The 24,852-nt window shown below is 37.5% G+C and overlaps 1 protein-coding gene across 1 annotated transcript; it reads right to left on the bottom strand.

Annotated features, from left to right (window-relative positions):
- Window positions 1-8,302: 8,302 nt before the first annotated feature.
- Window positions 8,303-23,697, bottom strand: LRIT3 (leucine rich repeat, Ig-like and transmembrane domains 3). The gene is made up of 4 exons (XM_017805793.1): window positions 23,582-23,697; window positions 21,879-22,357; window positions 13,509-13,814; window positions 8,303-12,479 (listed from the first exon to the last, which is right to left on the bottom strand). The coding sequence occupies exons 1-4, from the start codon at window positions 23,695-23,697 to the stop codon at window positions 11,413-11,415; spliced, it is 1,968 nt and encodes a 655-aa protein (XP_017661282.1). The 3' UTR covers window positions 8,303-11,412.
- Between the last annotated feature and the right edge of the window lie 1,155 nt (window positions 23,698-24,852).

Here is a 24,852-nt window from a genome sequence, read left to right as displayed (position 1 = left end):
TGAATGAACAGATTCCTGGAAGCTGTAGCTACCTCCTTTGGAGTTGCCGGCACGTATTTGTGGGCGTAGCCTTTGCCTTACACTAGGCTAGGAAAAGCAACAGTGATTAGACTTGTAAAATAAAATGTCTATGAATGCATAGACAAATTCTGTGGATGCTATAGCCATATGCACAGTGTATTAAAAGATTACTTCATTCCATGTATATCCCTGGTACAGATCTCCTGCATGACCTTGGCATACAGCACAAAAGGGCCAATAGTTCCTATTGCATAAAGGAGGGTTATTTAATTTAGTAGCTGTTAGAAAGTGTACTGAGACTCTTGGATATAAGGTCATATTCAAAATTGCAAAGTAATTGTTATTTATTCCTGCTAAGATCACATAGAGAGAACAAATTAGGCCACAAAATAGAAGAAAAAAAGAAAATTATCTGGAATTGTACACTGGCTGCATTGGAAATACAAACCCAATCTTCTTCCCATGTGGTGTCGCAAAGCACTGGAAACTTTTAAGTATCATTTGTTATTCTCAAAATGAAATGTATGTTTATTTCTATACAGGAAGGCACAGTAAAAATATGTTTCCTTCAAAGGAGATATGTTAATATTTTTGCTGCTTTTATGCCAAAACTCATTGAACTATACTGTAGAAACTTTTATTTTTCAAAGTGCAAGCTAAGTTTTTTATAATAAAATTCCTATTAGTGGTAGGTGATAAAATACAGAGAAGGCTTCTGTGACTTTACTAGAACTAGAGTCCACCATCAGTAGGAATACACCAGCTAGTTTAGAGTAATAAGAGAGCATTTCTGAGGCTCACTGACCGATACACTATATAAAAAATGCTTCACACTCTCGTCACTTCACAAGTTACCAAACTAAAATCATGATAATAACGAACACAGTAGCTAATCCAAAATCACCATCTATGAGATGCACACACACACCCATTATAGTGTCTTTATTTAAAAATAGAGTATTTCAGGACCATTCTGTATATTACAACTGAGCATTAGAACAAAATTCTAAAAAGGACCATCCACCCAAATCCTCCTCAGCAATGCCCGTGGGAGAGGGTTTAATGTACCTCCTGGGCAGTGCTTTGAAAATTAGCCAGAGGTGCCCAGTTTTCCAAAATGAAATAAGACTCTAGTAAGCGGAGAGGGGCACAGGAAATCTATTCTGAGAGTCTGCATGTGTTTCCCAATGGTAAAGAGACTTCTCCATTTGCATGTTTGCGTTTGACTGCCTTATTTAGAACTGGGCTGGCAAGCAAGGCAGAACATGTCATAAGAATAAACCTAACTATCTAAAATATCTGGGGCAAACAGTAAAATTCTAATACAATCTATATATCTCTAGAGAGGCTTACAGAAGAACCTATCTCATATATGTTGGCACAGAAGTCAAAGACACTCATTCCTGCATATCTTCTCAGTGCTCACAGCCATTAATTGCTGCAAAACCAATGGCAGGGACTCTTCTCAAATGTTGATGCATCACAGGCTTATCTTCACATTCCAGGATGAAATATCCAGAGTAACAACTCTTTGCTTCCACACATGAAGGAGGAACTGATCCTGAACTCACTGAAGTCAGTATCAAACTCCACTGACTACATGAAAAACATTGGACTAGGCCTATCTTAAGGAAATGACAGATTCTTGTCTTAACAATCAACACAGCTTAAATATTTCTTTTTTATCCCACAGAAATCAAAAGAGATTAGGTCCTTTGGTAAAAGAATATCTCTATCATATGCTCTCCAGGGTCTACTTAAGTATTTTTTAAAACATATATAATTTAAATTAGGCCTGATACTAAGAAATAAGAGAAAAAATGAAAAATATTTCTAAGATCTTAGAAAACATTAGTAAACACAACAGCAAAATAAGAGGACAATCTGATTAAGGCTTCAGGATATGGTTTTCATGCCATGCACTCCTACACCTGTCCCAAACACAAGTTGCCACTGCGTGAGCATATGATATGGACATTTCTCAATCTAAAGTCTACAAGAGGTTCCAGCAGCAAACTAGTAAGTGACATTAGCTTTCCTTCTCTGCTGCTGCCAATAACAGGCACCTGTCCGCTAGTATCAAAAAAGAAATGATACCTTCAAAAATTATCAGTTATTAAAGATTCTTCAAGTCATAGTGTTCTGTGGATCAAGTATTCAGCTACTACTAATGCTTTTGTAATAAGATGAAAAACAATCTATTAAGTGCAGAACAATTCAAGAGAGGAAAGTGTTATAAGCATTAAAGGCTGAATGGTTTGCCTATACTGCTGCATGAGAATTTTTGCTACAGCTGCACCCACTACAAATAAATGACAACATTCTTCTTTCACATCACTCTGGTTTTACCGGGATCCATCAGCTTAAACATACTGTTTAATTCAGACAAACGTGCAAGCAGGAAAACACTGCCATATCTTAGCTTCATGTGTTTAATATAGATTAATTTACCATGAGAACTTACCTCCAAAGTTGTCTGGATTTCTCCTGACTGACCCACTGAAGTTTTCATAGAAGTAATGTCACTATTCAGTAGCTTAGGGAAAAAAAAAAAGTCTTTTTGATACAGCAAAGTTCTTGGAAGTCAGTACTCAGACAATGTGGTTAGGGCTTGAAGCAACACTCTTGAGATTGGAGCGCTGAACCCAAAGCAATTTTCTGTGACCAGCTGAATTGCAGAGTTACCAAGAAGCAGTATTTCTTCAAAACTAGAAAAAGGAGTCACCCAGCACCAAAGAAGGAATTGTTATGCTACATTGTGAATGACAGTCACTTTTGCTTTCCGCAGCATCATTACTTAGGCAGTGTATATGTTAAGTTCTGTGACTGGAGACTTTATGGCAGCTGGCAGGGCTGTTTCTCATAAGCTGCTGAACTTTGAGGACGGTGGAACTGCTATGAAACTCCTGCACATAGACAAAAAGCTCCTCTCTCTTGCAGAAAAGTGCTGGGCAGAACACGGGTCCTTGATGGCTATTGAGGCCAGTTCAAAAAATCACAGATAGTTTTCATTTATACACACCTGATTCATACAGTGACAAAAGGAGACCATTCAGTTGCATCTCCACAGGCTCCTTTACTATCCTGAAAATCTCAGTCATCTATGGTTTTCTGAATAGACAGTCAGTCAGCCTTTCAGACTTTTCTGGTATAATATTTTTTGGGATAGATTCAAAACATTAATAAAGGGCACTTTGTCTATTACTATTTTATTAATACCACAAGTGGCTTATGATCTACCTGTCACATTGCTGAAATTATCAAGATGTGGAAGCATCTTCTGAATCTCTTGCATTCCCAACCTCTCACCAGACACTCTCGCTATTTATGCAAACTTATTCTTGGTGTCTGAACACTGCCTGAAACAACGTGTGACAGGATTCATCTCACTGTAACTGGAGTACTAGCCCACTAAATCTTGAGCTATTGGCATTTGCTGAAATGGCTGTGGGCTCAGAAATACTGTCAAATGTCAGTTCCCAAGATGTGGTCAATAAATCTTTTAGAGCATCTTTTTAGAACCTATTCCTATGTTTTATCCCCAGCCCACACAAGGTTGGCATCATGCAGTTCATAAAGAGCATGGCCTTTTGTGGAATTTACTCCAGACATTCAGAGGAAGAAATCTCATCATTTCAGTTATATTTTTAGGTGGTGACATTTGACTTCAACTTCCTCCAGGCCTGTTCCCCTGCCCTTTTGGTGAATCACAAGTTATTTGTACTGTAATGGGCTTCCTATAGCTAAAGTTTTGTCAACTAACTGGGAAGCATCAGAAAGACACGCAAGGATATGTTTTGAGTATAACAGATCCAATAAAAGTACATCACCTCCACATCTTATTTCTCTCTTCTGTTTCAGTTTTCTACTCAGTAAGACTGAAAATCATTTAGGCAGCGCTGTCCAAGTTCACTCCAACTACACTTCTAGCTGGCACCTGTCATCAAATTCTGTTCTAGCTTTTCCCATTTAACATGTGGCCCATCTAACTTTTACAGTTCAGTTAGCATCCGTTAATGGCAAAGGTGTCAATCTAATGGCTTCTTTCCTGTGTAGACTCATCAGACTCAGAAAGCCAACATTTTTCCTTCCTTCAGCCTAAGTCCAGGTTTTTCCCATCCACAACTCTCGTTGCAAAGCAGTTACCTCAGCTTCTGAATTAATATCAAATATAATGGAAAAAATCACGTACAACAATACAGTCTTTTGTCCCCCAGACCAGATTTCTCTAAACTCTACTGAAGATCTTTCCTGGATCCATTATTGGAACTGGTGAATTGTCACTATTCTTTCTGCTTGCAGTTCCTACCCATGATTTTGTAAGCCCAAGGATAGTGAATGAGGTCCTGTGCACTGTTCAGGAAAGTTTTACTTAATCTTATTTGCATGTTTTCTGCAGGAATTTCTTCTTTGTTACTCCTGCATTCCCCTCCACCACAGCCTTTTCCTTAGTTTAGAATCTGTGTTTGATCAGGTGCCAAGTTAGTGCTCTCTTTCAAGGCAGACTTGCACACAGATAATTACACTAAAAATTATTCTTTCTTGTCCCAGCCACCAAATTATCATTTATGTTGTGCTTGTAGTGACCGCCTTTCTAAATGTTCATCGGCTGATTCTGGGCTTCTCCAGTCTTTTATTTTAAAAAGAGCAATTGTTTAACCATTATTCCTTTTCTTGGCATATTTTTGGCTGATCACCCCTTAAAAGAACTTTCATGACCATTCTTCTAGTTTCCTTATGATGGTCAATGAGCTCTAAGAATCACAATTTTTTCTGTCCTAGAATTTGATTCAGATTTCATTTCTACATGAATCTTCAGTAGTGAGAAATTGAAAACTTAATCACCTTGTGACAGGCCAAACTTTTGTCTATATCAATTCACATTCAGGCAATCTCTAGAGTTAAGTCATTGACAAAGACATGAGAAAAATGTCACTTTTTTCTATCAATAAACAAGGGACTTTATTAGTTACCTCTCCTCATGAAGTCCCTGTTACAGTTTGAAAGAAATAGTTCATATAGCTACTGGACATAATGCCTATTCAATCATTGTGCCTGACCAGAACAAAGACCGTTATGTTTTTGGCTTGAGAAAAACATTGTTTGCATTGTTTCTGCTCCTAATTACCCGATCCAAAGGGAATGTCTGCTCCTCTGTCAAAGAGTAAAGAATGCTCAAGCAAGCTAAGGAACAAATAAGCAGCACTTTTGTGCATGAAAATCTACCTCCGCCATTCTAGAGAGTTCCTCTCCTAATGCTGAGAAGTAATTTTGCACAATCTTCTACTGAAAAATGCTATGCTCAGATTTTTGGCTGAACTCAGAATGATTGACATAGAACTCCAAGAATTGAGTGCTTTGGGGATATTGATGCAATCCAGAGACAATGGCAAACACCACAATTGTAAAATGCAGTGCTTAAGTTCATGTGGAAGTTAAATCACAGAGGGAGAAAGAGGACAATATAAGAGTATGGCAAGCAGCTAGCTATAGAGCATGGCAAATTAAATTCAGAATATTATTTTCTCTGATCTGCTATGAAGCATGATGCTCAGAACAAGCAAGAGTGTTCTGATTCCTGTTTTCACATTCCTGCTTCACCAAGAAGGAAATCACTCCACCATGTCACTTCCATGCTAGAGAACAAGATACACCAAGCAGTATTCTTTTTCAAACCAATCAGTGAGAAACCAGGACAGGTCACTCAAGATCTGAGAGCATGCCCTGGAAAAATATCCACGGATAATGCCATTCATGTGCAATCTGAAACTAGCAGTACATCGGAAGTTTAGTTTAACACTGAAGTCAAATAAGGATAAATTTAAAATACAAAGAAAAGAGAAAAGTAATATCAAAAGAGAAAGTAATATTATTGTGAATTTAGTTTGCCATGCTCTATATAGATGGCTGCTCTTAAACACAAGGGACTGGGCTATGAAACAAAAAATATAATTGGTACAAGTTATTTTTGGAGGCTCGAACATTTGGCGAAATATTAGCAAGATAAAATTCAAGACACATGACTCAGAAGTCCATCTGACCAGCCCATGGCATTAGATTTCAGCATCATTAATTAAATCAGGTTCTTAGAGAAAAAGGTACTTACAAGTATTGGATTTAATTTCCTTTTCCTTTGACAAGGATGTCATTGTTTTAGAGATTGGAAAATAATACAAAGCAGACTATAAATATTGTTCCTCTTTTCCAAAACAATATTGAACTGGAAAGAATAAGTGAGAAAGAGTAAAGCAGGAACATGATCTGGAGATTTTTTTATAAACTTACTTTTTGAAGTATTAGAAAATTTATTTGAGGATGCCAAAGGTTTCCTACAACTGTGTGTCTAAATGAATGAAAAGACTAAAAATATATCAACAGAGCATTTGTTTACTTGACTGAGGAAGCAACAAATTATAGTTGCATTGAGTCTACTAGTAATTGTCATTTTGGATTGTTCTTACTTTCCATCAAGTCCAGTAGCATTCTCAAGTACCAGCTGTCCATACCAAAAGCCTTAGAAGAAACTGCTTGAATTCTGTCTGAGGCAACAACCCTGGAATATTCTATTCCTGCCCTCAATACACATACACACACACATGAAGCTCCTTTCTCCTGTATTAAAAGAGAGTAAGACAACACATTTCAACAACATGCTTTTCTAGGCATAAGCATTCCACCAAGTCCTCTCTCAGTCACCTGAGTCACTTCCATAAAAGAACATTATTAAAAAAAAAGAAAACTCACACCATGACTGAATTCCTTTGACACCTCCTTAAAAAAGATGTGCTGAATATTTGATTGCTCACCATATTTTAGAATAAAGTATTTTCTTGTCAGAGCATCTTCTGCAAAATGTAGATATTCACACATCATCAGTAAACTGGTATTCCTCTAGTATGAGAGGTTGGTTATAGTTGTTTGTACAGTCATCCTTTCATAATACTCTTAAGCCAATCAAGTGTCCTTCAAAAATACCAGACCTGAAGTTAGAACAATATACTTAAAATACATACCTGACAGGTGCTACTGAACTTGCTGCAATAACTTGAGCAATTCCACATTCTTTCCAAACACAAGATTAGGATGTTACTTCATAAAAAATAGACAGTTGGGGAAAAGTGCAGATTTTTTACTTCTACATTGGGAAATATTATATCCTTCTGTTCATAGCTGCTTTCTGGTTTTTTGATTGAAAAGATTACTATCTTGAATACTGATTATTAATACAGCTTTGTAAAAAAAAATAAATCTCTCCTTGCTACAGGATATTTCAGACTGACATTTCAGCTTGATTTTCCCACTGTTTAGCAAGAGAGTCTTTCAGATATATAAAAATGACACAATAATCATGCCTCCACTCTGAAAGGAACTTTGATCCTTTGAAATTCAGAGGAAAAAAATTTCAGTGATTTGTAAAGAAAAGAGAAAGCATCTATTCTACTGAAAATTTCTCATATTCAACAAAGGGAAGTGACAGCGCTAACCTGAAGCTTCTGTGGCTTTCTACACCTAGAACAATGCAATGAATTCTGTGACAGAAGGCATCCAGGTCAGCATGTTTCCAGTCTACACCCAATAAAATAATTTAAAAAAGGTTAATTTTGAAATCTTATCTGGGACCGTGAAGGAAATTCAAATTGGTCTACCTCCTAGCCACAAATCTAACAAATTGGTTATTTTCAAAAGAAAATCATAGATCACAATGGATGACAGTATATTATATCTAGGTTTCACAGCCTAGCTGGAATTGCTGTTGATGCAATACCTTTGTAAGCTACTTGCTTCCCTTTTTTCAGTTTAAAGACAGTGTCCTCCAAAAAGCTTTCACAGCTTTCACTGAGACACGGGCAGACTTTAAGAACAGCTTCAAGTACACTTTTCAAATTCCCCTGGTGCCTTTGTTCCACACTCCAATTTTATAGCTGCCCCCCCACCTTGTTGAAATTGGGCACATGTAGAGCTCCAATCATTGCAATAAGCTGGCAGTATCGTCATCCATCCTTTTACAGCTACCTGTCTGCGGATGCCCCAGCACCCTTGCCATGTATTACAGCAGAATTGCAAGCAAAAGGCTTTGTGGCACACAGTCACAGCATTCTTTAGGATATTACCATTCTGTTGTTTCTCAGCCTTCTTTTTGTATTCTCATTTCTTTTTAAATTTCTACAGCTACACTCATCACATATTTTCTAAAGCTATAAACAAAGACAAAAGGGTCAGGCAAACACAGTGTCTTGTATAAAAACAATTTTTTATTTTCACATCAAAACAGCTTCTATTTTAATTACTTATTTGAAAAGGTAATGAGTTTAAAATGTCCTTTGTTTAGCCTCTTAGATGTAGTCCAAGTCTGAATGGTTTTGCTATTACAGACATTTTCATGGTATCCATGAAATTAATTTCCTGTCTGAGAAAAGTATGAGAATCTGATGATAGTGCAAGGAATACAAAATCCACTGTGAGCAATGGCAAGGACTAAAATAGATGCATGGATGCCTTAAGTTTAGCTTAGTAAGTGCACATTGAAGCCAAGATTATGGATAAGTATGCTAAGTACTAAGGCCCACTAAAGCTCTAAGTAAAAGTGAGCTCTATTTAGAATTCAGCTCACATTACTCAGTTATTTCATTTGCCATCCAATTTTGACACACCCATTGTAGGTAATGTATAAAAAGAGGTCTAACCTTTTTGGTGAAAAGCAGGATGAACTGAGCTAACAAAGTGCAAAATATATGAAAGGCGATACATAAACACTGATTAAATCCTCTACAAATTCTCCTACCAGGCAAATATAGACTATAGTCATCATTATTCATAGTGATGATTGATTCAGTATTGCATTTCAGAAGATATTATACAAATTATTATGGGTGACAAAATCTATATCACATCATTAACAACTGACAATATAAAAAATTGCATCTGTTAGCAGAAGTATTTCTTCAGCTCTTTAGTTAAACCAATCCTGGGTGATGCAGTGCACATGCTTTTATTGTGTGATTTGGCCTTTCTTTGTATCAAATTCCTGCCAAAAATCCTCAGCAAATTTGCTGTTTTGCCATGAGGTACAGAAGCATATGAGTTATGTAACTCTTTTGTCTCAAGAACTGTGGAAAAACCATGTATTTCATGTTTTCTTCAAAGAACATGCCCTTTATAATAAACTCCATCTTTGTTGATAGTCCATGATTAATTTCTAACTTTAGGACATGCTAATTCCACCAGGATTAGTCAAACCAAAAGGTTTACATTCACAAGTGAGCTCTCTCAAACAAACTGCACACCACCTCAGTTCTATATATTGATGTATCACCTACAAGTCAGGTGAATAGCACTTTTGAACTCCAGAACTAGATTCAGGTTTCTTGCAGAGCTTTGAAACCTGAAATCAAATATTCTCCAGGAATTAAAAAATAAATGTTAATACAATTGCTCTCCTTAATGACAAACATGGTGTTTTTAATTGGAAACATCTTTAACAACTACCAGCTATACTATCTGTAAGGAAGAAAGAAGGCAAATATTTAAACACTTCAGATCCTGTTAAAATCTCAGTTTATCATTAACTGCTTGTCAGACAAACCTTGATTTTGACACAAAAAGAATCTGCTTTCCCTAAAAAAATCCTAAATTAAAAAAAAAAAGTCAAAGTAAAATGTTCCACTTAGAAGACCAAAACCATTTTCACTGCAGTCGAAATTATCCATTGAAAACAAAGAAAGGTTGATTTTTAACCACACATACTAGTACCATGGAAAGGAACACCAAGGTGAATTCTAAGCAGGTAAGCTAATTTTGCACTTTCGAACATCTCATCTGCTTCCTTACCACAGCTCCCAAAGTCTCAAATACTCATTCTGCTAGTCCTGGTCATTGAACACCATTGTGTAGATACTATGGAGGTTTTTCAGTGTGTTCATTTCCTGCCATGATTTTATGTTGGACGCTTTTTGACAAAGTGTTTTCCTCTCACTAATCTATGCCTTGCAAGATAAGCTCATCAGCATTCCAGCAGGCAAAATTTAATCCTACACTAGTGACATTGAAAAATGCCACTGTTTTGAAGTTGACAAACTAAGCTTTGGTTTGTAGCTTTGAGTAATATTTTCCCTCTGGAAAATTACAATTTCCTATTTCCTAGCAAAACAAATAGTTCCTCTAGGCATAGAAAAGTCCAAGAAAACAACACAGTTGTAATTTTTAGGAAAAACTGTGGTTCACAATTCATACATACTTCTAACCATAATATCTGAATCTAAAACAATAAAAGTTCTGTTATTTACTTCAGGCATCAAAAAGCAGCCTCAGAATAGACAATTCATTGTTATCATTAATAGGCAACTCTGAATTCATCGTTACTGTTAATTCGTAATTTTTTAAACATTAGGAAGCACACTCACAATTAACTTTCACTGTGCTCATTGAACCTCACACCCAGCATGACCTGGGGACAAAACCTCCTCTTACTGTATCTCAAAATGTATTATATTACTGAAGCATAGTACATAATATTGTGCAATATCTGTGTAATATATAGTCCTATAAGAGTGCATGTGGCATTACACAGTACCACGAAATTTTCTGGACAGTTTTCTGAAATTGAGGTATATAGACAGATGCATCCAAGGAAATTCTAAGGCTGAGATTTTGCAAAAAGATCATCTGATGTAAAATAACATGATTATCTAGTGTCTCTCTCAGAGTTACTCACAGTATCTTATCTGAGCTTCAGAATACTAAAGAAGTTTCTTTGCCCTTTGCAACAGCATCTGCAAAAGGACAACATGATGTGTATTGTACCTCTCAAGAGCCCATACACTGTGGCTACATAGCTTCAGTCTTCACTGACCTGAGAACACTTTCAATCCAAGATACTGTACAAACAGACCTGTATGACATCTCAAAGCACAAGCTGATGTCAGAAAAAACTTGTATTTTCAAATAAAGTTTTGACCACAATAGAAGTAGTTTAAACTGTTTTCCTTCTATTTTTAAGTACATCACTTTCATGAAGATTGTGATTAGTGTTTGATACATGCAATTGGGATATTATATATATATATGTTAAAATGAGAGAAGAGAAAACAGAACATTTTAATAAAAACAAGAAATAGAATATTTTTAACCAGGAAACCATTTCAAAGTTGTATTTATCTTTTGAAGAACATCATGCCTTCACATCCAAAGTCACAAACATTAAAAAAGAAAATAAACAGGTAATATTTTTCTTCTATTCTCCCTCCTACTCACCACTCTACACATCCAGTAGACTGTATTATATCAGATATCATATTCTGACCACGACTTAGCATCAACCTGCTTCCAGATGCAGTATCATCATTTTGGAATAATTTTACCTATTGTTTATTCCATTTCCACCCTCACTCATGTTCAACACAGATACTCTGACCTAGAACCCTCACTTTTGAAGGTCATTTGAGAATCCATGCTTGACCTAGAGCAAAGGAGAAGTCTTTCCGACTCATCGGTGTACCTCCGTGCCCAGAGCTGCTCTCCTGCACTCACTGTTCGAGGTTTCAGAGATAGTGTTTCAAATTTCACATAGGTTTCTTTTGCAAGGTCAGCTTCCTTTGCACTTTTTGGTTTCATATGAAGTTTTAAAACTTTGTAGAGTAAAAAAAATATCAAAGGTAAAACAACCACGCATGCTGCACTGCTGGCCACTATCAGAATAGAAAACTCAGAACTGCTTTCATCATTTAACCCATCAGTGGAGAAAATAACACACTGTTCTTTTGTAGGTGGTACGCCTTTGGGTGAGACACATGCCATATACTGAGTACTAGGTTGCAAACCATCAATTGTGACTCTGTTTTTGTTAGAATCAGTGCTCAGAGGCAACATATCTTTCTCACCATATTTGGAGTACAATACAGTCACTGCGGAGTTGCTTGTGGCATTGACAGTTTTCCAAGTTAAGGTCACTCTTTCATCAGTTTCACTGATCACTCTTAGATTCTTCACAGTGATGTTTTGCTCAGGCATACCTGCTGTATTCAATGGAGTGTCTTCACCTTTCTTGCTTATCTCCCCAGTCTGCTTTTTGTTTCCATTTGTCATAGCCTTTGAATTTTTCTTTCCATCAAACATGGGCCTGGGTTGCTTCTTGTCAACAAACATGATGCTCGTTGATCTTTCAGTGCTAACCAGTGCTGTGGTTGTGCTCTGTGTAGTGGCAAGGGGTGTGGTTGTCGTCTCGGGTTCCTGCTTGGATTCCTCCTGAGTTGTATTCTGTCTCTCAGCCTCTTGCTTCCTTCCATACTTCTGTGGTGACACAGTTGTAGTAACTACACCAACCACTGTGACAGTAACAGCAGCTTCTGACATTCCTGCCAAGTTCTTGGCTTTACATCTGTATTCTCCTGCATCCTTGTATGAAATTCCTGTCAAGCTTATTATGGACCATCTGACACCCTCTCCAGGAGTTTCTTGAATTACTACAGAAAAATGCAAAGAGTATTATGAATGGGAGTTAAAGAGAAAGTAAACATTATTAGACTATTTCTTCCCCTAAGTTATTTCTGCCAAAAGGAATCACATATACTAAACTTTTAAAAACAAAACACAAATCAAAAAAAAAAAACAGCACCAACAACAAAAAGCCCAAAACCAAACCAAACTCCCAACACAAACTATGGAATTCTTGGTCATATTATATTATTAAATAAAAGTGATCAGCTTGGGTCAAAATGAAAATGAATGTTTGGAGTAATTACAACATAATTTGCAGTTTCACTAAGTAAAACACAAGTACATAAAGCAAAATCAAATGTCTTAAAGCTGCTATAGACTCTTAAATACATCTCACTGACTTCAAGTGACACTGACCATACTGGCCATTTAGAACACTATTGGAAATTACCTTTATCTTAAGATATTTCAGTACTCTGGACTATTACCTTCTTTAGACCTATGATAACTGCTAACCACTTGGCATTAGCAAGAAATAATTTTTACTTTTAAGTTACTACATAAATATCTGTCACAGCAGCTAGAATGATATCAGATAATGATAGCCTTGAAAAATTTGCAAATAATGTAGAAAACATGAATTTGGAAAATCCTGTGTTTACAAAGCTGAGATTTAAGTGGCTTAGTCATAGATTTTTTAACAAGAACATTTTGAAACAAAACAGAAATTTCAGCAACAAATTCTCCTTTCTGCTTTTCAGCTTCTGAGTTAGGGCCCAACTAACCCAATCTCCATTTTTCTTTATCCTTCCCCTGCTTCATGCATTTCTCCCTTCCATACGCATTGTTATTATACACCACATCTAGAATCAAAACAGCCTGAGGGACCTGTTAAGACCAAGAACTAGACAAAGAATTTCATAACAGCTGTTGCACAGATACAATTGCCAACTTGATGCAATGCAAGGTCCATTGTTACTCATTACGATGATCTCAAAGCACATGCAACCCAAAAATGTTTGGCTCTCCCATTTCCTATAAAAGAGCAATTGTACCTGTATAGTTCACTGGTATATTGTCTGACCTAGTCCAGGTAAGCTGTGGTGTTGGGTACCCAGTCGCATCACAGCGCAGCAGAACGTTGCTTCCCAGAGGGGAAGTGATTTTTGTTGCTGATGTCATCACAGATGGTTTAAGACACTGCTCTAACTCAGCTCTCTGGAACAAGATTCCCGCAAGGCTCTCAGGTCCACTGCACGAAATCAATGGATCAAGAAGCACAACTGAGCTGTCCACGATTTTGGAAAATTCAATCAGCTTTGAAATGCGGCAGTCACAGAACCATGGGTTGTCCTGAAAACCTGAAGCAGGAAGGAAAGAGGGGGAAGAAAAAAATGTTGTCAGGCAATATATTGTGGTAACAGTGTGATGCATGACTACCGCAAAGTACAATCAAGGACGATTGTGGACCTATTCTGAGTTAATATTTTCTCTTTCAATTTGTCTTTTTTGTTCAGCTGACTGGTGGGGGAGTATTTTCAGAGGTGAGGAAGAACAGTGTGAATGTTTATTAAGCTAGACCTTTTCTTCACAGAATTTTACAGGAGCATAGTAATGTAGTAGCACTACCATTGCTTAACCTTACTATTTATCTAGGAAAAAATACTTTGAAAAGATGTCTTGAGACTGACAATACATTTTAACCTGCCTGTGCCTTCTGGAAAGACAGCTTCTCAGGACTATTGTTTCCTGTCACTCTCCTCTGCTCTTGGTCCTTGTTTGGGCTTTTACATCTTGATCTTCTAGGACCCTTTTCTCAATGCTTGCAGAGAACATGATGATTTAAGGGTTTAGAGCTTACGTCAACATCCCCGTCCCTTGAAAAAAAAAGGATAAAAGCTAAAGTTTTAGGCCAATAAAATTCTTATCTGGCTCTGAACTAAATAACAATATTGTTAGAAGTCTGGCTTCAATTTAGTACAGCCTTTGCAATATATTCATAAAAAGAATAGCAGAGGGGTAGAAAATAGGAAGGACCACAAACCCCCCTGATGATTACAATATTTTTATGAGGGCATACAAGAACTCTCTTTCTCTTCTGTCGGAGGCCATAACATTTGCTTCTTGATTCCAGTCTTTGAATGAGAGGCTTCTCCACCTTTGTGAACGCACTGTGTTGAAAGAAAATATCCATTTCTAAGGAATATCAGTTTAAATCCTCAGCTGGTATTTATTACTCCACTATGTTGACCTTCATAGAGCAACAGTGACTTCACCAGGTAAAATGCCACACAGCATGTCATTCATGTATTCAAATATTTTCTCATTTGACTTATACTTTTGAGCATACCTTTCTCATCTGAGTACTAATAATAAATACAGTCTGAAACAAGGGATAGTATGTAAGAACCCCTCCCTATTTAATTTAATGATGAGCTCAACAGAAAAGTCAAACCAATATTAAAAGAAAAAAAAAGCCTGAAACACCTGCTGTGTGTATTGTTAAGAATTATCAAAACAGCTAATGGAAAAATGCTTTGTTTTGTTCTGAAAAAATGTACAGATGAAAGAATACATGAATAATTAACTACTGCTTCCTTTTATCACCAGACCAAGATTAGGTTATTTTAAGCACAATGGTAGTGATTGGTTAAAACTGTGGTGAATCTCAATTAATCCCCACTCTTTAAAACAAGACTTGACCTGAAGAGATTCCGTGACTTTGACATCACAATCCAATTTCACTCCTTCCAGACAGAAGAGGTTTTACTTCTATTCACTACTTATTGCTTGCTAGAACAGAGAAGGAGAAGTCAAGGAAACTGTATCAGAACTGCTTTTCCTAAAAACCAAAACCAACCAAACAAACAAAAAAAACCCCAACCAAAAAAAAAAACCAAACACCTCCAAAATATAAAAATTTTGCCTATTATTTTCATACATAAATTCACAAGGAAAAGAGATGCCATCCAACTGTGTTTTCCATATCTAGGCACATCAGCTGTTTGTGCTTATAAAAATTCTGCTCAATCGAGCACATGCATGTAATTAGTTTTGCTCATCTTTTCAATTAGGGAAGCTTGTAGTTAGAGAAAATACTCCTGTAATATTCTTTTTTTTTTCATTCTCACTTGCTTATAAGGGGTCAATTTTCCTCACTCTGTTTAGAAATAGACTATATGAGCATTTGAATATTGAACTCCCCTAAAGTATATGAGGGAAAGCAGGATTCCCATGAAACAAGGGGCCTCAACTGCTGAAGTTCCTCCATAGCAAACACTGCATGTGAAAAATGCTTGTGAACTCCTGGCACGGCCCCTGTGCTATCTAGAGGACAGAAGCAGGGGTCAGCTGTGCTTCAAGCAGGGAGCAGAGCAGGAACTCTGGGCCCACAGCATTAATCGGGACAGATCTGCAGCATCAGCAGAGCTCCCCTCCTGCATACTAGGCAGCGGACTCTCTGTTATGTTAAATGCTTTAGAAAATATTTCTACCAGCTTTCTGCATCCTACAAACTTTTCTGCAGGAAAAGAAGAGGTTTATTACTGTTTCTAACCTACTCAAAGCGCTCAAAAGTTGTTATTGAAATAGAATCATGGAATGATTATGTTAGACAAGACCTTTAGGACCATCAAGTCCAACTGTTAACCCACTACTGCCAAGTCCAGCACTAAACCATGTATTTAGGTGCCACGTTTACATGTCTTTTAAATACCTTCAGGGTTGGTGACTCCACCACTCCCCAGATCATCCTTTCAGTGAAGGAATTTTCCTAATATTTATACAGACATGGCTTTCTTATTCTTGCAGCGTCCTGAAGAAAACCCAAGTTGTTAAAGTAAGTATCGGAAATAGACAAAATAAAAGGAAAGATGAAGAAAAGATGAACAGTCCTTAGACTGGATGGTTGATTAGTCCAGTCTGGGACACAGCTTTGGCCATCTCAGGTCATTCTGAAATCCTGGTTTTAACTTCAGAGTAAAGCTGTAGTCCCAGACGGCTCTACTTCTGTGTGTAGTGCAAAGAGAGTGTTACATCAGTTAGCCAGCTCATCTCCCCCATCCATATTGCTTCCCAGTGGAACTGGCTAAAAAGCAGGACTTACATAAATACAGATAACATATACAGCTACAGGAGTTCCTTCCTTGCCTCTACAGCACATTCCTTCTATTTACCTGTGTCTTGCCAATATCTGACAGCATTCACATTATTTTTAGCCATTGTAAAGCATCAAGTCATGTGAATTCCCAAAATTAAAAGACGAAAGCACTAGTGAGTTGGAAGCAAAGATAGACACTGAATTTGATTATATTTCAGTTAGATATTGAAGAGAACAGAAATCTGGATGTAAACTGGATGTAGTTTCCAAACTACAAGGGGCATTCTGAAATTTAACAGTTTGTGTTTACGAGATGATAGAAGTGAGAACTAACATGTGAAAGAATAAAGAAAAAGTTTAAAAAGGGGAAAACTAAGAAAATGGAAAAGAATAGGGAACTTGAATAAAGGAATAAGATGGAATCCCCTTAATTACTTAAGAAGCAAAAATAAAAATAATGAGTCTCCAATGGCACATGTTTTTGATTAAAATCTTTATAAACGCTGAATTCTTTTGTAGAAATATTAAGGCAGCTTGCTGATCTGAGACAGAAATACTAGCCAAGGCAAAACAAATATTGATAAATATTTGTGCATTGCAATATACCAATACAGTGTTATTTTAACATTAAATATTAAATATAAATTGCTCTAAAAACCTTTCTCTTTCTAGATTTAGCATAGTTTATATTTACTGTCACACATTTATATGTATGCTTGCATATACAACAGCAAATACATGTATATGTCCATGCACATTTTTGTAATCTTCTCAGTAAGCAGTGTTTTCCCCGTGCTGTGTCAATATGGACTTTAGCATTTGAAATAGCTATGAGCAAAATTTACTTTGTAAATCAGTAACCAGACTCAAACTATAACTTGTGTAACTGCTTTTCAGCTGCTGCAAAATGGTAAGATGCAAAATATTCAAGTTTTGAGCTGATAGACATTTTCACCACAGCTTGGGCCAACCCAACCAAGGCTCTTTCCCACTGAAGCTACAAATTTTGGTCCACGGTTCTAAACAGTAAAGTGCACATCCAACACTGTTTTGCAGTGTTTTCTGCACAGGGCAATTGCTAGGGAGTATATTCAGGAAAAGAAGTATCTATCCAATGGCCTAGCTGGGAGCCTGAGGGACCTGCAGCATTCCAAATTTTTGGCACCTCTACGTGCAACAGAGGCAAGATCTCATCTAACTGCTACTCTACTAAATCCTGGATTCCTCTGTTCCTCTCAGTGACTCATCAGAGTACACAATATGGAAAATGCTACTGCCATCATTCACGCCAGAAATGTCAATCTCTGTACAGCAGCCAGTGCTGAAACTCATTTGTGATTTGGATCAAAGTATTAGGCTATGGCTCCAGAGGTAACCAAGAGAGGGTTAGAATTCACACACTGCTCCCTCGATCATTTGCACGGCTTAATTGTCGGCTTTATTTTGAGCTGTTCCAAAGGGCATTTCCAAGACAAAGCCAGACGTAGCTCCAGGGACAGTTTGCACTCCAAGGATTGCTTCCTGAAAGGCTTACGGATGACACCACACCAAGGGAGGCTCTCTCTGTCCTGTTGTTGCCCCCAATGTAAGTGCAGTAGGTTTTGCACCTCCTAACTATTCTATCACCCTATCATTCCATAAGGCATACAACATACCCCTGCTATTTTATATTACAAGAGCACAGCTGTATGGTTTGAATGCAATTCCCACATTACTTCAGGCAGGTTAGAGTGAAGGAAAAGCACCCCTGATTCATGGAATTACATTTCAGAGTCACTGCAGTGTCCTGTAGAGCCCACAGAGAACCAAGGGCTAAGTATTGCAAGGTGTGGAATGGACAGCCAGCTTTAAAGAGAGCTGGCCCTAAACTGGATGAGAACCAGAGCAGGCCACTTGGCCATAAGGCCAGGAATCATTCCCTAACCCACTTTCATTTAGCACAGTGCACACACGGAGGAACATCATACAGAGGGAGGTATTTAAAAAATCCAAACCTCTTAGTGCAGAGATTATGAACTGGAATAAGGAGATGCTAACATGTCAGTCCCCTGGCAGTAGTCTTTGGTTCCTCCAAGAGTCCTTGAAAAAAACATGAGGAACCTAAACTTTTTCTTACCTGCAACCTTCTCGATGCTCAGTGAAGACACTGAAGATAAAATTGCCTGCTGGTGTTAAAAAATACATATGCACAAACATCTGAATTTGGGGCTTTGCTGGTTTTGATCTTGTTAATGAAATACAAGTAGCAATCTTATCTTGCTAGAACGGGGAGAGATGACAGCTCAAGACACAATTGCTTACACTAATTAGAACCTGACTGCTGCTTCCCTGACTTAACAAAAACAGTATTTGTTTGTTCTGGGTTCCATCTTCTAGCAGAGTTCTGGCTGCAGTTACCATTCTAAGTAGGTACATAGGTCAGGTTGAATGCTCTCACAGAGAATAGCTGAACTACGTAGGACAGTCTTCAGCATCAAAGCATGAAAGCATGCAGTTGTGGGCATCACATTTTAGGAGACATGTTTTTTTTAAACTCAAAGGAGTCTAAAGGGAGCCAATAGCTATGGTAGAAAATGAGAAACACCCTCCACCTTATCCAAAAAAAAAAACAAAAAACCCCCACCAATCAAAAAAAGCCTTCACATTATTTTAACTATATTAGCAACTGGTGAAAAAAAAATCTGTGTGATTAGCTAGGATGGCAAACAGGGAAGGCAAAACATGAAAGATTACTATGAGAGATGGTAATTAGTTTTTTTGTATGTCCATCTCCTGTAGGACAAGAGGTAATCAGCTTAGTTTGTAGTAAGGGAGATTGAGGTTAGATATTAAGAGAAACTTTCTCACTATCCTGATAGATAAGCACTGGAGGAGGTTACCACAGGAGGCTATGGGGGTGGTCTGGACACAGGCTTTAAGAACAGCTATGACTTTACCAGAAGGGCTCAGTTCCTCTGGATCTGCATCCTATGTGATCCTTCCTAATCACATACCTCTGTGATCTTCATCTCCAACTCAGAGGAGGCGGAGAGTATCTATGGGATACATTTCTTCTCCCTCATGCTCCAACAAGCCACATAGAGACAGGAGTGTCAGAGACAAGCCAACTTCTCCTTAGAGATGGTTGGAGCATTACCGAGACATCTCAACTCCTAAGTGATCTTTCTAGCCTGATAGTTTCTATCAACCATTCATTCCTGAAAAACAACTGCTTTGTAGCAGTCCATCAACAGTGCCAGTGAGTGTGAGTGCTGTAACTACAACTTGCAATACACATAACAAAACTAGCACTCAGTGAAGACTAAGTAAATTTGTCAAAATAACCCATGACATAAAGAGCCTTGCACTGTCAAATCTCCAGAAGAAGGGGACTGTCTTACTCACTACAGAGTTTATTACGTAGCAAGCACTGTCTGTCTTCACTGGGATATACTCATCAGAAAGCTATGATGTTAACGACAAAAAAAATTCAGCTAATTAATTCATAGCTTACATAAGGTAGATTTATTCAATGCAACACAATAAAAGTACTACCTGGCATCTTGCATTCTCAGATACAAATCTGTAATGGCTGCACAGCACCTTCCTTAGCACCTAACAGTAAAAAATAAAAGTGAAGCAAAGTGCTGTTTAAACTCACAGTGTGCGTCCCTCTGGAGATCTGTGTTAAAACCCATTTGTAGTTCATAACAGAAAATGGTCCAAAGGTCACATCTCAGGTCTCTAAAGAACTCAATGCTGGCACTAGAGGGTTTTCCAGGACTAGAGGAGGCTGGCAATGTGCCTGCACTAAGGAAGCATGCAGGTGGTTGCCAGGGGTGAGGGGAAGAGAGAAGTGTGCGTGTGGTTTTAGGATTTTTTGGTGTTTATTTTTTCCGTTGGTTTGTTGGTTTTTCTTTTTTGGGGTGGGGAGGGGGAAGGGGATGCTAGGGGGGTGTGGTGTTTGGGGTTTTCTTTAGTTTCTTTTGGTTTATTTTTTAAGTCGTGAGGGCCGTGTAAGACAAGGAAACCAATTAACCCCTGGGACTCCCTCATCAGATCACGAGGAGGATTAGATTTAGCACAGTCAGCTCTTACTTTACTGCCTCCTGTAGCCTTCAGTGTGGGGACAGGGAAAGGAGTACTGAGATGGACTTACTTTTACAGCTTTCTCTCTCTTTTTTTTTTTTAATCCTGAATAAACAAAGATCCTTTAATGCTGCAAACCTACAATTTGCGTGCATATAAGTTGTTCAGCCTACTTGCATCTATTAAGTCACTTATATAAAATCTCATTTAAATGAGAGTTTCAAACTGCAGCTTCTGCTGTGAAACAAAACAGCTGAGCAAATGAACACTGAATAGTGGGGCTTTCGATCAAGAAATTGGAAATACTAGGCAGTACAACACAGAGCTGATCTTTACCAGTGCTTATAGAACTACTGCAGTAGAGACAGCCAGCTGGTTTTCCTCCCTTCCGCTTGCTACACTACAAAAAAAAGTCAAAACAGTGTAAACAGTGACAGAAAAGAACACTGTTGATAGAACTGTTCCAGCTAAATTCTGAGGCTGCAGAAGAGAAAGAAGTGTAAGACTAAGAAGTGGAGAGAAAGTGTAAGATACAGCACAAAGCCACAAATAGAACTGATATAATTGTACTATAGAGAGATGGATAAAATTATTTAAAAAGTCAGAGTGTGACCAAATCATTCTTATATACTTGCCTTAAAAATTCTAAAAAGTACCTTGAAGTTGTAGGGATCAATTTCCTACTCTCTCTCATATTCAATATGTAAATTGGGAAAAACTTCAGGATAATCAGTTACTTTTAAAACAATGCAAGGTCAACAGGGGTCCTGGAGAGAGCAGAGTTGCCCTTTTTTGAGCCACCAACACTATCTGCAGCACTGTGTCACAGGACAGGCTTTATATGAGCATCAGCTCCCAGCTACTTGCTTGGCTTGTGAGCCATTGGGAAAAAACAGCCGCAAATGGACATGCTCGTAGTTGAGAACACATACAGAGATGACAGAAATGTCACCAGAAACACTGTGTAAGTCCTGCATTTATATGGTTACTGAATACTCCATATGGCCCATATTCACGTAGACTGGATTCTCTCAAGTTTTATAATCGTGAGATATCAACATACATGGAGGTCACTATCTTAGTTTTATGGTTTTCTGTCACCAACAATAAATAAATAAATAATCACAGAGCAAACCAGAAGACTGACCTGGATAAAACCCACTCTCCTGAATCCCAGGCTGGTCCCCCATCTGCTCTCACTTGCAATTTAATGTTTAGGTACATTTTAATAAGGAATAAGAGAGGCTGTTTAACATACCCAAAATGACTCTCTGTGTCACCAGAATGTCTGTGTTCTTGGACAGGACAGTTCCTGAGAAGGGGGGCCAGATGTCCATCAGGTCTGATGGCAAGGTGGTTAGCTTGTTGCTGGATATGTCCAGGTAGGTGAGGTTTCTCAGGTACCGGCCAGCATCAGCAGGAATGCTGGTCACTTTATTGTTGTGTAAATCAAGAGTCCGTAAGTTGGGCATCTCTGCCAGTGATTCCCAAGGGAAAGTTGAGAGCAGATTACCATCCAGCCGTAACTCGTGCAGTAGTTTCAAGTTATAAAAGCTGCTGATATCAATGTTGGCTACACAGTTGTAAGTTACCCACAGGTATTTGAGATCTACTAGGTAGTAAAAGGCTTCAGTTGGAATCCTTCGTATGACAGTTTTCTCTATTCGAAGTTTTACAGTATCCACAGGAACATTCACAGGGATTTCATACATGTCAGGATCATTACAGAGTACAGACCTAGCACCAGGGGAAAAGAAAAAAGAAAAGGAGAGAGATACTGGCATTTATTTATCAGAAATTTGAATTTCAGAGTTAAATGCAAATGCTATTACTTTCTGCAACACTACTACCAGAAATGAAGGACAACCCTCTGCATTTAAAAGCTGAACAAACTCCACAAACATGGAGTCTCTAAAGAGAAAAAGAATACAAACCAGAAAAGATCCTTCTTTCACATGAAATCTAGATTTGCTTTTTTCTAAAGCATGTAAGCACTGTCCTCTGTGCATCCCTCGCTCTATTGATAACTGAAAAACAGAAGCCCTTGTATAAGGAATAATGCATGCATGTATCTCAGGTGGGAACTGTATGCCATCTAGTTTACTAAAATTCAGAATATAGGATTACTAATCTAATTTTTCTGTATGATAAAGATTAAAAGCATTTTCTATACTTACCTTTCAGAATGGACTGATAATTCAAAATATACCAAAGCATATTTGAGTAAAGAAGAGCTTTCTCTCTCTCTTTCTGATGTTTACTTATGAATTACTTGCTTTGTAGAGATGCTAAGAACTTTCTGTTCCAATTGATTTCAGTGAAATGGATTTCTCAGCATTTTCAGGTGTCAGTATACTTTTTCATTTCTTTGGGGTATATTGTTTGCACATACTAGCTTGAAGATTCCCCTGCTCTCACTAAGTCTAATTTTCTCCCCCTTTTCTCTAGATTCTTCCTCTATTTTACTTTTTCCTCATGCAGCTTTATACCAGATAGCCTGTGACAGTAAGTAGCAATGACAAAGAGTACCTCCTAAAATTGACATGATAATAACAGGTCACCACATTTCAAATTAACCTCCTTATTATCAAAAATTACATGATTTACTCTAGATTAAAAAAATAACAAACTACTGTATTTTATTTAAATCAGAGCCACCTTACAGTAGTTAAGTAGTTTGTAGAAATGGAAAGGACATTACAACAGCAGGAAAATCAAGGAGCAGAAAGAAATTGCCTTCTGCAAAAAATGAAGATTTAGAGTAGCTATTTGCCAAGTACAAAGCCATAATCACCATCTGCTCCTGTTCAGGAATGCTGCTAGCCATAGAACATCAGTGTAAAATATGTGTTTATTTCAATTATTCTAGAATTACTTGGCCATGTATGAGAATGTTATCTCCAATTTCTTTAACCCTTTTTCTTATAAATTTCCCTATATAACAAATAATAAAATATATACCTTGTTCCAGTGCCATCACTTCTGCCATGGTAAACGCAAGTGCATTGTGAAGGACAAAAACCAAGGACTTCTTCAAAAAAGCTCATTAGGAAGTAGAAGTAAATAAACAGATACATGGCTTCCTCCCAGCAGAACTGACATGAAAAAATTTGAAAACTTTATTCCTAAGCACTCATGTGCAGTGTGCTACGAACGTGCATGTAGACATCCATTTAGTAACAGCAGATTACAAGAGATTAGCCGAGATCTGTAGTTGCTTAACCTTCAAATGTATCCTGAATGGGATCAGTTAAACCAGCTCGTTCTTTACTCTGTCAGAACACACGCTGCTTCAAATCACATCCAGTGTGTTTTAAGGCTATGTTAATATGTAGCTTGTAGAGCTTGTGTGTAATAAAATATCTCTTTTCTTCTTCTACGAGGAGGTGCATTAGTTACTGTATATAAAGTGTTCCAAGGTTCCTGAAGGAAGTCTAGTACACCATGAGGATATTGTGAGGCATTTTCTTTAATACTGAAAATTACAAATTAATAGGAAGCCTGGATTCCACAGCTTTTAAAAAATCCCATAAAAACAGGTTTTAGGCAAAAATACACATATATTTAAATAAGTTACACACTACAAAGCCAAACTTCAGATGCACACACAGAAGCTAGATTTATACAGTCATCTTCTTCATCCTGAATAAATCCATTGCTCATATTGCCAAAGGTATTTCTTGAAAATTACACATCAGACCTATATAACCAAAAGATTGACTTAAAAGTGATGAGAAATTACCATAAACATTTACAACATTTACTCAGTGTTATGTGCCTCCCAAGTGTGGCGCTTTAGGGTACATTTTGTCTCATTTTCAGGATTTGCTGTACAGTCACAAGCACTAGAAATATGCTACTAACAAAAAAAAAAAAACAAAAAAAAAAAAAAAAAAAAAAAACTCTCTTTCCTACAAATTAATTTGGTTCTATGAGTCAAAATTTTAAAAATACTTGAAATATCCTGAAACTCCTTCAAAATCCTAAAAGTTGTTAAAAGATTCTATAGCGTTTGGCTAGGTATTTTGACATCCTAACATATTCACAGACCTTTGCAAAGCATATCAACATGGACACTTGGTATGGAAATATACAGCCATAGGGAGAATCCAGAATATTTCAAGTCTGGAAAACTTTCAAGGGAAGTTGGTGGAAAGTAATTCATGAAAGGAATTACAAATGTAAAATCTAGGGCTACTGAACCTTCCGTCTCTCCCTGCCCCTTTGTCGCC

This window comes from Lepidothrix coronata, unplaced genomic scaffold, assembly GCF_001604755.1.
Source record: "Lepidothrix coronata isolate B3197 unplaced genomic scaffold, Lepidothrix_coronata-1.0 Scaffold13, whole genome shotgun sequence".
Classification (NCBI taxonomy): domain Eukaryota; kingdom Metazoa; phylum Chordata; class Aves; order Passeriformes; family Pipridae; genus Lepidothrix; species Lepidothrix coronata.
The sequence above is the reverse complement of the archived record's forward strand: the minus strand, read 5'-3'. Positions and strand labels throughout refer to the sequence as shown.